The sequence below is a fragment of the Centropristis striata genome, chromosome 15 (assembly GCF_030273125.1).
Source record: "Centropristis striata isolate RG_2023a ecotype Rhode Island chromosome 15, C.striata_1.0, whole genome shotgun sequence".
Taxonomy (NCBI): Eukaryota; Metazoa; Chordata; class Actinopteri; order Perciformes; family Serranidae; genus Centropristis; species Centropristis striata.
In genome coordinates this window covers 27,925,597-27,939,924 of record NC_081531.1, presented here as the reverse complement: position 1 = coordinate 27,939,924, position 14,328 = coordinate 27,925,597, and the positions used below count along the sequence as shown (strand labels likewise).

The 14,328-nt window shown below is 39.3% G+C and overlaps 2 protein-coding genes across 2 annotated transcripts in view; one reads left to right on the top strand and one right to left on the bottom strand.

The window, feature by feature from the left end:
* The first annotated feature begins 373 nt into the window (after positions 1–373).
* Positions 374–5,794, top strand: stoml3b (stomatin (EPB72)-like 3b). The gene is made up of 7 exons (XM_059351277.1): positions 374–486; positions 2,928–3,031; positions 3,157–3,229; positions 3,371–3,453; positions 3,542–3,745; positions 4,423–4,557; positions 4,678–5,794. The coding sequence occupies exons 1-7, from the start codon at positions 423–425 to the stop codon at positions 4,864–4,866; spliced, it is 852 nt and encodes a 283-aa protein (XP_059207260.1). The 5' UTR covers positions 374–422; the 3' UTR covers positions 4,867–5,794.
* Positions 5,795–10,087: 4,293 nt separating this feature from the next.
* The window catches only part of mtus2a (microtubule associated tumor suppressor candidate 2a), a 41,428-nt gene continuing 37,187 nt past the window's right edge, over positions 10,088–14,328 (bottom strand). Inside the window, exons 9-16 of the mRNA XM_059351088.1 lie at positions 12,635–12,701; positions 12,031–12,245; positions 11,752–11,857; positions 11,572–11,645; positions 11,341–11,439; positions 11,105–11,224; positions 10,888–10,985; positions 10,088–10,331 (exon numbers count right to left, since the gene is read on the bottom strand). Coding sequence (XP_059207071.1) covers positions 10,088–10,331; positions 10,888–10,985; positions 11,105–11,224; positions 11,341–11,439; positions 11,572–11,645; positions 11,752–11,857; positions 12,031–12,245; positions 12,635–12,701 — 1,023 coding nt within the window. The remainder of the gene's footprint in view (positions 10,332–10,887; positions 10,986–11,104; positions 11,225–11,340; positions 11,440–11,571; positions 11,646–11,751; positions 11,858–12,030; positions 12,246–12,634; positions 12,702–14,328) is intronic.

Here is a 14,328-nt window from a genome sequence, read left to right as displayed (position 1 = left end):
AAGATTTCCATATGTGTTGTGCTTTAAAATAGTTCCTCCTTAGAGCGGGAAGTGAAATAAAGGGTTGTACAGCATTACTTATAGATTAACAGTAATGTTGATTATGCAAAAGCACTATTGGGCAAACTCAGTGATAGTGACAGCTGCTAGTGTATGCATCATTGATGGAGAAAAATGCATTAAATATCCCATATTACACAGGTTTTTTTTTGAACAACGGTGAGATTATTCCATTACATATTATCATCAAGATAATTGTACTTTGTTGATGATCAACTCAGAGTTAAAGACACACCTACACCTTCCTGGAGCTACTTTATAGTGCAGCGTTGCAGCTTTAAAAGGCTGGGCAGGTCCTTCCTCATCAGAGACACTTACACACACTCCCTTAACAGACTCCTGCTCTCAGTTTCAACCAACACATGGAAATGGAGAACCAAATGGAAAGCCAGAAGAGACGAGGACAGAGCCAAGACGATTTAATATGTAAGATAAACCACATTTCTTACTCTACTTTTTACTCTCTTTATTTCTGAGTTTTTATGTGACTTAACAGGCTGTGTTAGAAAAGTCAAATATTACCAACAACACTTAGTGGTGAGGCTTAGATCAACAAAGGAATTGTTTGCTCTTCCCTGAAACACGATTGTTGAATTTACCTGTCCTCTACATCAGTTTCTGAGTAGTGAGAGAGAGAGTGCAAGCTGTTTATGTATGCTGTATATGTTGGAGCTCACCTGTGCTCTCAGAAAGCAGCTAGAGAGGCCAGGGCAAAGTGGAGATCCATTGTCATGGAGACAGAAATCACATGTCGCTGAGATAACAATCCCAATAGCATGTGACTCATGTTTGTGTACGTGTCTATATCCATGATCTGGGAAATGTCAGGTGAAGAGAAGCTTCCACACAGTTTTGTACACCTTTTATGTAAGTGTCCCTGAATTTGGTTGCTCATTTTCATATACTATCATGTTTCAGCTCATTGTTATCAGCCGCTTGTTGCCAGCAAGTCATTTTCATGCATCCTCTAACTGTCTGTTATTTGTACAGCACAAATTAACAATAGAATTATTGAGTGCAAAGATTATTATTATTATTATTATTATTATTAGGGAGTAGGGCCATAAATTGTATTCTAATTAGAATTTCTTCCATCCAAACTAACTTGACAAACCAATTCATTATTTGTATTGTTCTATAAAAAAGAGACATTTTTAATGTGGATTGGCTTAGTATCAGTTATGATGATTTTGAAACATATTCACATGACTAACTACAACAGATCATGTGAAAAAAGAGGAAGGAAATTATCAATGCTCTCTAATGTGCAATAATGCTCTTTGGCTGTTAAGTGCAACTGTAAAATTTCACTTAGACAACAGGAAACCGCATTTCCTGTGGTTTGAAAGGGGAAAGAAATAATGTGGCACAGATAATGTTTGTACAGAGGCCATGAAGTTAAAGCTTTTAGCAAATTGAAATGTAATGAGCATCTCATGACAGTGTAATATGGCAGGGAACTGAGGTATGAACCAAAATGTCACATGTGCATTTGATATGTGTGAATATGTCCAACTGAGAGCGTGCAATGGATTCAGTGTGAAATGTGAGGGCTTTGCTGCCATGATAAAAGACTGGCCTACAGCCGTTTGAGCTGGAAATTATGATGCAGTATGACATGCAGACCTTTCCCTCACTTAATGACTTCTTTTATTATCAAAGCAGCAGTCAGAGATCATGTTGCATGGGTAAACAATCTACTGTTTGCACTGTTTGTGGGAGAGTTTTATATTGTGTAAACTGTGAGTTTCTCTGCATGTAAACTGAAACCACAGGTGTTATTAAAAATATGATGAATTATGATTTTGAGGACAATATGAACAGTGTAGCGTGAAATGTGTTGGCCTTTTTAAGCAGCTGTACTAGGAAAGACACTACAGGCAAAAACATTGTTTATTTATGCACTGGTCAATTTTGAGAATACATTTAGTGGAATATTTTATAAATGGTTGTCCATTTGAGTCCAAAGATTTCTCCTGTTTTTGCTAAAAGTTAGCATTAGATCATGCCTCATTTGCATAAGTGGACATAAAAGTTCAGAAAACTTGTAATGCATAAAAATGATCGTCTTAATGTAAATAATTGACTTGGGACCTGTTAGTTTGAACTTTCAGCCTTTTAGCGGTGGAAAAAGTATTCATATCCCTTACCTAAGTAAAAGTAAAATACTACACTGTAAAATGACTCCGCTAGAAGTAAAAGTCCTGCATTCAAAACTTAATTAAGATTGTATAGAAAGTACGAAAGTTTCAACATCAAAATGTACTTAAAGTATAAAAAGTAAACCCACTTACCCACTCAGGTTGTTATTCTTTTTATCTTGTTGGATTATTATTTTTGATTCATTTATTTAAGAAGCGTTTCACTGTTGTCAATGTAGGGCTGTAGTTTAATTTATAAAAATGATAAATCATTTTATATTCATCACATACAGTATAGTGGAGTAAAAAGTTCAATATTTGCCTCCAAAATGTAGTGGAGTAGAGGTGTAAAGTTACATAAATTCAAATACTCAAGTAAAGTAAAACCACTTCATAATTGTACCTAAGTACAGTACTTGAGTAAATGTACTTAGTTACATTCCACCACTGTGCACCTGTAGAAGTATCTTGCAAAATATATGACATTTTACAATACATACAATACAAATTTAGTTTTTCCTCTAACTCAGTAGCACTTTTCCTTTCATACACCAAACTTTTCAGTTTATTTTCTATCTATATCTATACCTATTTTCTATCTAAATCTATCTATCTATACCTTTGTTTGCTATAGGCGGCTTTTCTCTCCATTCCATATTTCACACAGTATGCCTAACACTCAAACATCACTGTTGCCTCTCTCTCTCTCTCTCTCTCTCTCTCCAGCTGAAAGGACAGGAGCTTTGGGATGCGTTGGCTGGATCTTAGTCATTCTCTCTGGCCTCCTCACATTTCTCCTCTTCCCCATCACCATCTGGTTCTGCCTGAAGGTTAGAAAACTCGGCACAAAAAAGTCGGCACAGCGAGTTGAAGTGCAGAAACCGCTGTTTCTTTTATTGCAAATCTAAGCGTGAGGTGAGCTTGTGCTGAGGATTTCCTGTTGTTGTTGTTGCAGATTATTCAGGAGTATGAGCGCGCTGTCATCTTCAGACTGGGCCGCATTACAGACAGAAAGGCTAAAGGACCAGGTAGGAACACTAACAACTTATAGATCCATTTTTCTATGTAAAAATCCTGGACTAGGCCATAACAATTGTGTTAAAAAAATGCAGTTAATTTCAGACTGGTGCAAGATAGTAATGTAATGAAAATTCCTGTTTTTCCCCTAGGAATTTTCTTCATTTTGCCGTGCACTGATACCTTTGTGAAAGTGGATCTGCGAACAGTTTCCTTTGACATCCCACCACAAGAGGTAGGGATGGCACAAAGAAAAACACAATTGATTTCAGTTCAAATCTGTGGACACAAATAAGAATTATTGTCATGTATTTCTACTCCAGATCCTGACCAAAGACTCAGTTACTGTTTCTGTGGACGGAGTGGTGTACTTCCGGGTCAGTGACCCCATTGCCTCTGTGGCCAACGTGTCCAATGCTGACTTCTCCACCCGTCTGCTGGCTCAAACCACCCTCAGAAATGTCCTGGGGACTAAGAACCTAGCAGAGCTCTTGTCTGACCGCGAGGGCATCGCTCACAGCATGCAGGTACAGCGAACCCACGTATAAAATAAATGGAAGATAAGCTTGTTTACGCTTGTTTAAGGTTTCTCTTAAAAGAGGGCAGCGTATAATTTTTAATAATTGCATTGGCAATGCTGGCTTGTTTTTCTTGATTTTTCATTTCAAACTTACAGTAGTGGAATGTAACTAAATACATTCACTCAAGTACTATACTTAAGTACAATTTTGAGGTACTTTTACTTTACTTGAGTATTTCCACATATGAAACTTTATACATCTACTCCACTATGTTTTAGGGACATTTACTTTTTACTCTTACTTCAGGTCAAAATTTAACGTGAAAAGATTCTTTCAATTTAAAATAATTACACGTTTATACATTTTAAATACAAAAAATTAGAATGCTGATTACATAAATACATCAATGATAATAATAAACTAGTAATCTATTTAAAATATATATAACAATCGTGTGGGGGGCATTCTGCATAACGAGTACTTTTACTTTTAATACTGTAAATACATTTTGATGCTGATATGAAAGTTTTGAATGCAGGACTTTTACTTGTAGTGGAGTAATTCTGCAGTGTGGTATTAGTGTTTTTTTACTTGAGGAAAGGCTCTGAATACTTCTTCCATCACTGCTAACTTTTATGTATGAATTTCATCTGAAGTAAACGCTTCATCTCCGTCTTTTCCAGTCCAATCTAGATGAAGCAACCGACCACTGGGGCATCAAGGTCGAGCGTGTGGAAATTAAAGATGTGAAGCTGCCACACCAGCTGCAGAGAGCCATGGCTGCTGAGGCAGAGGCTTCACGAGAGGCCAGAGCCAAGGTCAGGACCAGTAGCATGACACATACAGCACATGTTATACTTTTATTTATTCAGGTGTTTGCTTTCAGGTTAGTTATTGTGTGCTATGCTAATCTCTCTCTGTGTTGATCCCATACTTAGGTGATTGCAGCCGAAGGAGAGATGAATGCATCTCGTGCCCTGAAGGAGGCATCTCTGGTGATCGCAGAGTCTCCGTCAGCCCTGCAGCTTCGCTACCTGCAAACTCTCAACACCATCGCAGCAGAGAAGAACTCCACCATCATCTTCCCCCTGCCCATGGATGTCATATCTCACTTCATGCGAAAGTGATACCTCAGTTTGCTCTAAAGTCTACTCAGTGAAACAGCAATTGGATCAGATCAGGATACATTTGTACTCCTTGTAAAGTAAATTGATAGCATAACATATAATTCAATGCATGTATGGTTGCCATTTCATCAGACTTATAAAATAAAATGTTTATATAGTCAAGCTGTAATCAGGCCAGGCTTGTGAACCAATGGTATTTTAATTAAATCAACTGCAGTCAGCATAGTTTACATGACAAAATATATAATAAAACTGTTATAATATGTTGTTAAAATTATATATTAGATATGGCCTTATTTGTGATTTATATATGATGCAGAAGTAATCTTTTTTTGATACTGAAATACATATAAAATATTTTTAAATAGTCATTTTGAGTTATGAGAGCATGTTTATGTTGTTTAATGTTGAAAAAAAAACCTGTATTTTTTTCATGCTATCTGTATGATTTTGAGCGCATATGGTCAGTGTTTGGTCTTCTGTATTTGCGCTCTCAGTGTCTCTGCACCATCATTGCAGCCAGGGAATGGCACAGTAATTGCACTTCCTACCTTATATATAATATAGTTGCAACATCATAACCTTAGGTATGTCCTCAGAGCTAGTGTAAAGACTTCCAGCTCCTGTGCCTTTCTCTTTGGATGCAGTGTTTTGGTCTTTATCTAGTACCTCAAGCTCTTTTATAATCAAAAGAGACATGGGAATATCACTTTTACCGTATGGGACCTTTAAATAAAACAATGGCATCTCATGACTTTTCTTTAATTATTTTAATACTGTGTTCTCCCCAAAAAGTACAAATAAAAGCATCAACATACTTTGTATACATTACATGTTGAACTATCTCATTCCTCGTCCTCTAGGCGTCCTACGCTACAGTTACATTTTGACCATCACAAATGCGGAGAGGTAAACGAAGAGAAAGGGAGAGCGAGAAACAGCAAAGACAGGAAAAAACATGCTTCTATTACTTTGTCGGTGCACTAAGACACAACTCATGTTGTAAATGTATTTACATTCAAACATACAATCAGTGCCAGAACAAACAAATTCAGTAAACTTTGTCTCTGGACCAAATCCACATGGGGTAACTGTATAGCTTACCTCCACAAATTCAAATTCTAGTGCTGAAAGTTGACAAGCCATGGAAACATTTGCTACAACAGCATTTAAACATGAACATGGATGGTTCAATCCCTAATGGATTAGATGAATGACCCATGTTTTTTTTGTGGGGAGGCTCAACCAAGTGCTACATTTTAAATGGCTGCTACATAGTGGTCACACAAGAGGTCCTTCTATATTAAACAAAATCACATGAATGACTTGTAGAAAATGCAGTCATTACATTTTTGACATTCAGCGCATAGTGAGACACAGATGTCCACAGGACACATTGAAGGGTCATTACAATACCAGTTCATTATTTAGAAATCATAGTCCATTCAGAGGTGAAATATTCATTTAAAGGAGAACTTCGCCCATTTTAAAAAATCCTACATGTTATTCCTACAATCTAAGAATGTCCAAATATATCAGTAAACATGAATAACTCTTTCCAAAAAAACAAAAACTAGAGCACTAAAACCCAAACTTGTGATGTCATCAGGTACAAAGTCTTTGTCAAAGAAAGATGTTAAAGATGACACTGTTGGGTTTTTTTGACCAAGCAAAACCTAGTTCTTTGCTGGGCTGGTGCTGGTTCACAGTTGGTTCAACTTGTGAACCTTCTTAGAACCTGTTTGCTTTTCCACAGGCTTGAGAGCCAGGTAATTACGTCACTATATATGCCTCCGCTCTTCACAAGCATAATAATAACAATGGCGGACTACATCATCTCCCTACAAATGTTGCTCCTGGCCTCACGAGCCTAAATTGGCATCCAAACACGACTGGTTGAACACACTTGTTCTGCTCTTCTTGATCGCTATGGACGGCGATAACATTCTTATTAACACTGAACCTAAGCTGTTGATGGACGTTAACGCCTGCCCGCTAATGCTAGCCCGTATCAATCACATCACAGTTAAACACATCAAACCAAATGAATAATACATGTTTTAGTTGGTCTGGTTGGTTAGATAATCCCGCCTCCAGCCCCTAACATAAGCGACTCGAGGTTCAAGACCAGCAAAGAGTTCTGGAACCAGTTTTCCTGGCCGAGGGACGGTTCTTTGGCTGTCAAATTGCTCCGAACTGCTTCGAGATAAGGCACGGGCTCTGAACTGGCCCTGGTGGTACTGCCTTGGTCAAAAAGAGGGTATAACTGCACTAGGAAATATGGGTACATTTTCTGTTTCATTCAGGTATCCAAACAGAAATCAAACATTCTGTCAAAAAACAAAAATCAGTCTCCCAGTCACTGTCTATGCAGGAGCCCCAGACCATAGACTGTATATGACATCACAAGTTTCAGACTTGTACCACTCTGGTTTCTGGCTTTGAAAGTGAGCAGCTCATGTTCATAAATATCAATTTGAAATTTCCTAGGCCATTGAAATAACATACTGGAGTTCTTAATTTAGGCGGTGTTCCCCTTTAAGATGAAATCTGTGACTTTACGCTGTCATTTGTAAACAATAGTTTTTGTTGCATCCTTGTAGACTTGTATTTTTTGCAGCTGAAGTGACCTTTAGGAGGACCCTGAAGAATCATTCAATGACGTAGGTGAACTGCAATCCTAAAACATTAGAAAACACAGTGTCTTTCTGACTGGTATATTCTTACAATTGATCGTTATGCAAAGACATTCTCAAAAATCATCAGTGTAGGTATAAAATAAGTGAGAATTGAGATACATTTCTCAAATCCTATGCTGTATTTGACATTCTTTCATTTAAGAGCATTTAACCCTGTGTGCCTGTCATACAAAAAATCTTGAAGATCCATGAAAAGATTTTTTTTTTTTACTTTTTCACAACCGTCAAAAGTGCTGGTATAACAATTAAAGATCGACTTAAAAGCCTATTACTGAAAAAATGGCAACCCATAAAACGTCATCCCTTACATGCTGGTAAAAGGTTACATTTACTCAACCTGTAACTTAAAAAAAAATGACTAACCCGACGCATGCTCCCATTAGCAATGTTGCTGTGACTGCCAATAACCAACACAGACTTAACCCTCATCCCTTCTCACTGGCCTTGTATATTTACAGCAGCTCGTTTTTATGTGTAGTCTGAACAGCTTTGCTTGTTCATGTGAGAGTAAATCACTGAGATTATACTGTATAATACTGTTTTTAATGAAAAAGCCAGATGAAAGATTAGGACCCTGAGGGTAAGTTAGTCAGTAGAATACAGTACAGTACAGTACAGGAGGCAGCTAAGACAAACTGTATGCTATAAAATAATTCTCATTTTTATATACCAAAGGTTGGTTTCTCTATTGTACTTTATATAAGAGGAAAATTATCTTGGGAAATATCTTGAGTGTATAATGTTTTGTAGAGAAGCTATACAAAAGAATTTCTAATCTAAATTTAGAAAATAATTCCCTGAACGATATATTCTTGCACACAGAATAGTCAGTGTAGCTTGCAAAATTTAAACTCAAAGGATAAAAAGTGTCATTCGGATAATAAAGAAGAGGTTATGAAGAGGTTAACACAGGTTCAGAAAGGGCTACACTAATCATTGCAACACGGGTCACAAAGAGGTAAACAGAGGGTCAACCTGTATATTGTTTAACCTACATAGCTTATAGACCCATATTATACCATAAGACAGTCCCCTGAACACTACCTATGCACGTGTGATGACACAAGTCGGTATATCTCCTTTCTCGTGGGGTACATCACATATTCCACTTGTGTCCCATAGGTGATATCTCCAAAGTTACAGACACCATTCATTTCCTTCACACCTCAAGCTTAATAAATAGACAGATCACAGCAATAATAAGTTTCACATTAAGACTGGAAGACTTTCACAGTACATGCTTGCTTGAATAGCAAAATACATGTAACAAATAAATTAGATAGAAACATCACATTTTAAAGAAATGCACAACGACATTTAAAACAGTGATTCCTGTGTTAGGTTCCCCTCGTGAGCTTCGAGCTCCCTGGTAGCTGTGTGTTTGTTGTTGTTGTTGTTGTTGTTGTTGTTGTTGTTTGTTGTCGCTGTTGAGTTACAGACACAACAGACTGCACTTTCCCGCTGAGGTAAATACAAAATGGCAGACGTAGTTTTTGCAAGTTGACCTGAGGGATCCCGAAGAGTAGCTCATGTGGCGAGATGCTGGAGGAAGACCGGGTACTGGTTTAAACATTTAGTCCTCTGGATTTTGCAGGTAAAATGGCTGGGCTTCCAGGTAGGGTAGTAAAACTATCTGTGTTGAACTAATTACAAAATGCGAAATACACCTCGAGGAGGCAGAAAAACATGATTCACTTTGATTCACAAACCAATTTCTTATCCAGAGTCTTTTATGAGATAAAATGTTGGTCGTTCTCTGCTTTTTAACGGCAGGAATGAGTATAAGGCGCTTTGTTGGGGATTTTTTTTTCAAATGAAGAAGAAAATTGACTATGAGAAACTTATCCAAATGAGGGAGAGAATATAACTTATTTTATCAAGGATTTGAGTGTGTGTGTTTTTTAACACACCAGAATGTGTGTTCTGGTGAAAAGAGTGTGCTACTTTCCATCAGTACAGTTTCTGTCTGTGCGGGACTCGTGGCTACCCATGCAGGGAGGTTTCACTTTCTGTGTCACTATCATACAGTATGTACAGTCTGCATTTCAAGACTCTGCATTTATACAAGTTGGAATCAGGGACGGAGAACTGAGATGCAGCCATCTGCTTCTGTTTCCCATTACAATATTTATCTGCGTGTACAAAGTTTTGTTTAACATGATGGACACCAACAGCTGTAGAAGCTTAAGAAGTTCCAGACCATGCTTTGACTGCTCAGTTTGTCCTGTAACGACCACAGTCCTTCTGTTTTTCTCCAACATATACTTCAATGCCTTCACATTCAAAAAAGGAGGAGAATGGTAAAAATAAAAGAGAAAGAAAAACAAAGAGATGCAAGCTTATCTCTGCAAAGAGCTGAGACAAGCTGAGTTGCAGCGATTGGCTGGTACTCTGTGTGTGGGCGTGGCCGGGCCAGGGGAGTAATTCTGATTGCTCGCTGCCATGTGAGTGGGTGTGGCGGGTCCGGGGGAGAAATTTTGATTGGTGGTGGCTCTGTGGGAGGGGGAGCAGTATTGAGCCCGTTAGGGACAGCCGTAGCAATGGGTGGGGGAGTCGCACCCTGCTACAGGTGAGGAGGAGAAGAACGGGGATGAGGGGACCGGGGAGGTGGAGAAAGAGCGGTGCAGCGGGGAGGAGGCGGGGGACATGAGGGGGCTGGTCTGGAGACGCCACAGAAGCTCCTCGTTGTTCCGACTCAGCCTCTTCTTCTCAGTGCTCTCCTTCTCCACTGAATCATGGAGGTTGGCATTCTCCTCAGAGAGTTGCCTGTAGGGAAAAAAGCTAATCTTAGCATAGGCAGCATGTACTGAAATGCCATTTTGGCCACCACATCCTGGTGTCAGAAGTGACAGTATTTCAAGGAGCTAGAGCTAAGTTTCTAGTTGGTTTGGTTATCAAGATGCAAAAACACTGAACACTGTTTACCATTCAAAATGTGAAAAAAAAAAAACCCTTAATTAATTAATGGAAAATACACTGTTAAAGTTTTAAGATGAAAATACACTGAGGTAGTAATTTATTGTTCAAAAGGTAACCCTGCCCTAAAACATACCCTACTTTATCTATTTTACTCTAAATGGGCCCAAAATTTACAAAATAAACATCATGATTTAAGTGACAATTAGGGTAATTTTGTTATTGACTTTCACACAATCTGACTTATTTTTGCAACCAATGAAGTCGCCCCCTGCCGGCCAATAAAAAGAATGCAGGCTTAAGGCATTTTCACAGTGGTTTCACTTCTCAGGTTCGGAGATCGCTGCTTAGTAGAGTTAGAATTACTGTAAATTATGACGACGGCATGAATATGAATATGTCTTACCTGGACAGGACTAGGGTATTTTCAATACGAGCCCTCAGATCTTCATTCTGCTGCTGCAGAACCTGGACCTTCTCCTCAAGGAACACGTTCTTTTGGGCCTGCTCAAAAGTAAAATAGAACCACAGCGTAACCCTCAGTCACCAGACATGCTAACCGTCATGTGTATCCAGAGGAGTGTGCATGCGTGCGTTTGTTCAGATAGCCTATTTGAGCCTACCACTTTCTCCAGATCGGAGATCTTCTTCTCCTGCTGGTGTATCTGCTGGTTCTTCATCTCCACTACCTCCTTTAAGCTCTTCAGATCTTGCTCAATGTGCTGGTATGGAGCCAACGCATCCTGGTACATACACAAGAACAAAAAGAAAAGAAAGATAGAGAGTGATTCATGGAGTTGGGAATGATATATACACTTTCAGGCTTTTACTGTAGGTTCAGTTCAGTAGGTAAACTCACAACTATCTGTTCATCTGTACTCCTCCTCAAAGCCTCCTCAAAGCGCTTGGCTTTTTCCTTCAGACTCTGGTTTTGAAATGTGAGGGTATCCACTTGATCCTGAACACACACACACACACACACACACACACACACACACACACACAATAACATAACTTTACATCTCTCCAGTCTCTTCAGTGGTGATCAAATAAAAATAAACCATGAAGTATAATTCCTATGGCAACAAACCTGTAGAGAAAGCCTGAGTTTCTCAAAATCCTCCTCTAGAAGCATCTTCTGTTGCTCATGAGCTTTCCTTAAGTCTGCATACAGATTCAGAAGCACGACAGAAGGAGATTTAACGTTTTTTCTTGACATGTTGGTATCATATTGTGTGATTTTAAAAAAAAATGAGGCCTTAAATCAGACCTCTCATGGTACGGGCGTGCTCCTCATGCAGTGTTGCCATGGTGATGTTATGCATGTCTCTGAGCTCCTGAATGGCCGCCTGATGGTGGACTGTCATCTCCTCCACCTAACACACACACACACACACACACACACACACACACACACACACACACACACACACACATGCACACACACAGATACACTTTAATGACTGATCAGACTTCATGTGATGGATAAGATCTCATCAAAGCTTACGTAAAACAGACACATCTCCCATGATGCCTATCTTTCGCTCACCTGCTCCTGCTGCTGAGTCCTCAGCTCCTCCATCTCTGACCGATGCTCCTCCTTCAGGTGCTCTGCCTCGGCTGAGTGACACTTCCTGAGCCCCTCCTCCACGGCAGCCAGCTCCGCCTCCTGCTGCAGCTGCAGCTCCTGCAGCTCTCGATCAAATGCCACCTCCAGGGCCGTCTTCTCCCGATGGAGTCTCTCCCATCGTGCTGAGTTGGATGCTGTATATGAAGCAGAGTGTATCTGATGATGTTAGCTTATTAGAGAGTGCAGAATATTCTAAGTTTTACTGTCCCAAGATGACTATATAAAATGGGGGCAGAATCATTCACTTTTACTTTTAAATATATACCTCCATTTGGTAGTCGAAAATGTGAATTCATTATATGTATTTTATTCAGAGGACATTTATTAATCTCTTGAAAATAAATTAAGCAGATTTAAAATGTGCTCTTTAAACTTCCACAACTCAATAAGAACAAACTGTTAGTTCAAATCACTAACGAGCTTCTCCTACTATGACAAGTCTGCCTGGAAAATGTCCCAGTTGTTCCCTGATTTGATTGATAGGTTGTTTAACTTGTTCGATCAAATTTTGGTTCTCACTCACCCATTTCCTCCCTGATCCTTTGAATTTCCAAGGAGAGTCTCTTTTGATTTTCTTCTGTAGTTTTATTCTGAAAATTGGAAATAAACAATACTTTGACACAGAGCATGAGTATGGATGCAAACAGTGAAACAGCTAGCTTGGTTAATGCAAAAAGACTATTAGCAGCTCTGTGAGGTCCATGCTAAGGCTAATACATAGTCCACTTGACACATCTGGGCAGAACTTTTTTCTTGTGTGGTGCCCGACAACTATTGTGTGATTGGTCAGAAATTTGGATTTAACTGCGACATTTGCTGCATTGAGAGGGCCCTATTAGGATTCCTAGGAGTTCTGCACTTGAGTTTTTTGTGAAGTATGAAATGTCTTTGCCAGAACTAACTTTGTTCTTGTTCTTGCCACCTCGAGAAAAAGAACAAATGTCTCTGTTCTTGCGGAGTATGTATTAGCCTTTAGGCAGGGTGCTGCTTTGAGCTAAATGCTAATGTCAGCATGCTAACAGGCTCACATTTTGAGGGGAGCGTGTCTATGTTCCCCGGGTCCTATGTTCCCCTCTTTGTATGAGACTTCCCCGGTCTGTTACTATGGCCTATGTAGGCCTACGGGCTGTTTGACACGCAAATGCAAATAACCTAACCCTATACAATATGATTAGGGGCGGGAATATACAAACATGAGTAATCCTAGATTTAGACGGGGAACATAGGACCTTTTTTATAAAGAAGGGTCCTATGTTCCCCGCCCGGGGAACATAGGGATGACCCCCATTTGGATGCTTAGCAGATAGTGTTTACCATGTTCATCATCTTAGTTAAGCATGTTAACATTTGCTTATTAGCATAAGTACACGGCTGGTGGGAATGTATTAGTTTAGCAGTTACTTGGCCATTAACTGAAGTATTAGAAAACATATTATGTTTGAGCATGGCTAATGGCAGACCACAGAAATGTCAGCTGGAAAAAACAATCCAAAACCTTACTTTTTCACCAGTGATTCTTTGAATTAATGTTTATAAAAATAATAATAAAAAATAAACCAAGAGACATAGGTGGTTTTTAGCTGTATGAGTTGCTTGATACAATCACTGCTGTAGATGTTGCTGTTGGCTATATAGAAGCTGTTGTGTCTGACTAACGCCAGCAGAGGGAGCTCACACCTACTCAAACAAGCCAACACTTCAACCACTGCTGTATTGTAGCACATCTGCACTGTTGGCTGCCGAATGCAGCACTCAGACAGTGACCATAAAGAAGGCAGACAGTCCCTCGACAGTCTGGCAGCGGTATTACAGCTATCTCACCTCAGAGGTTAAATCATTCCATCAGACACATAAAGCTTGATGAAACCGGCTCGGTGACACACTGAACTCTGGAGGACCCTTTCCACAGTCACAGTCACTCTTGCTCATCGTGCTGCTCGTGGACCATGCTGTGAACTCACCTCATGGTGTTAAATACTGTATGTGTTCTTAAGTTCATGTGCATGTGAGAATGTGTTTTATATACTCCATGCACTGACGCGCTGTCTTCTATCTAGGTTGGATTGTGGGGGAAATAGACATTATTATGATGGTAATGATGATGATTTGTACTGTCCACCGTGGATACATTTGCCATTTTGGCCTTGGAAAATATTTAATTACAGGTAAACCAGTTAGTAAAAAATAACAGTGTATGCATCAGATCATTTCAGAAGG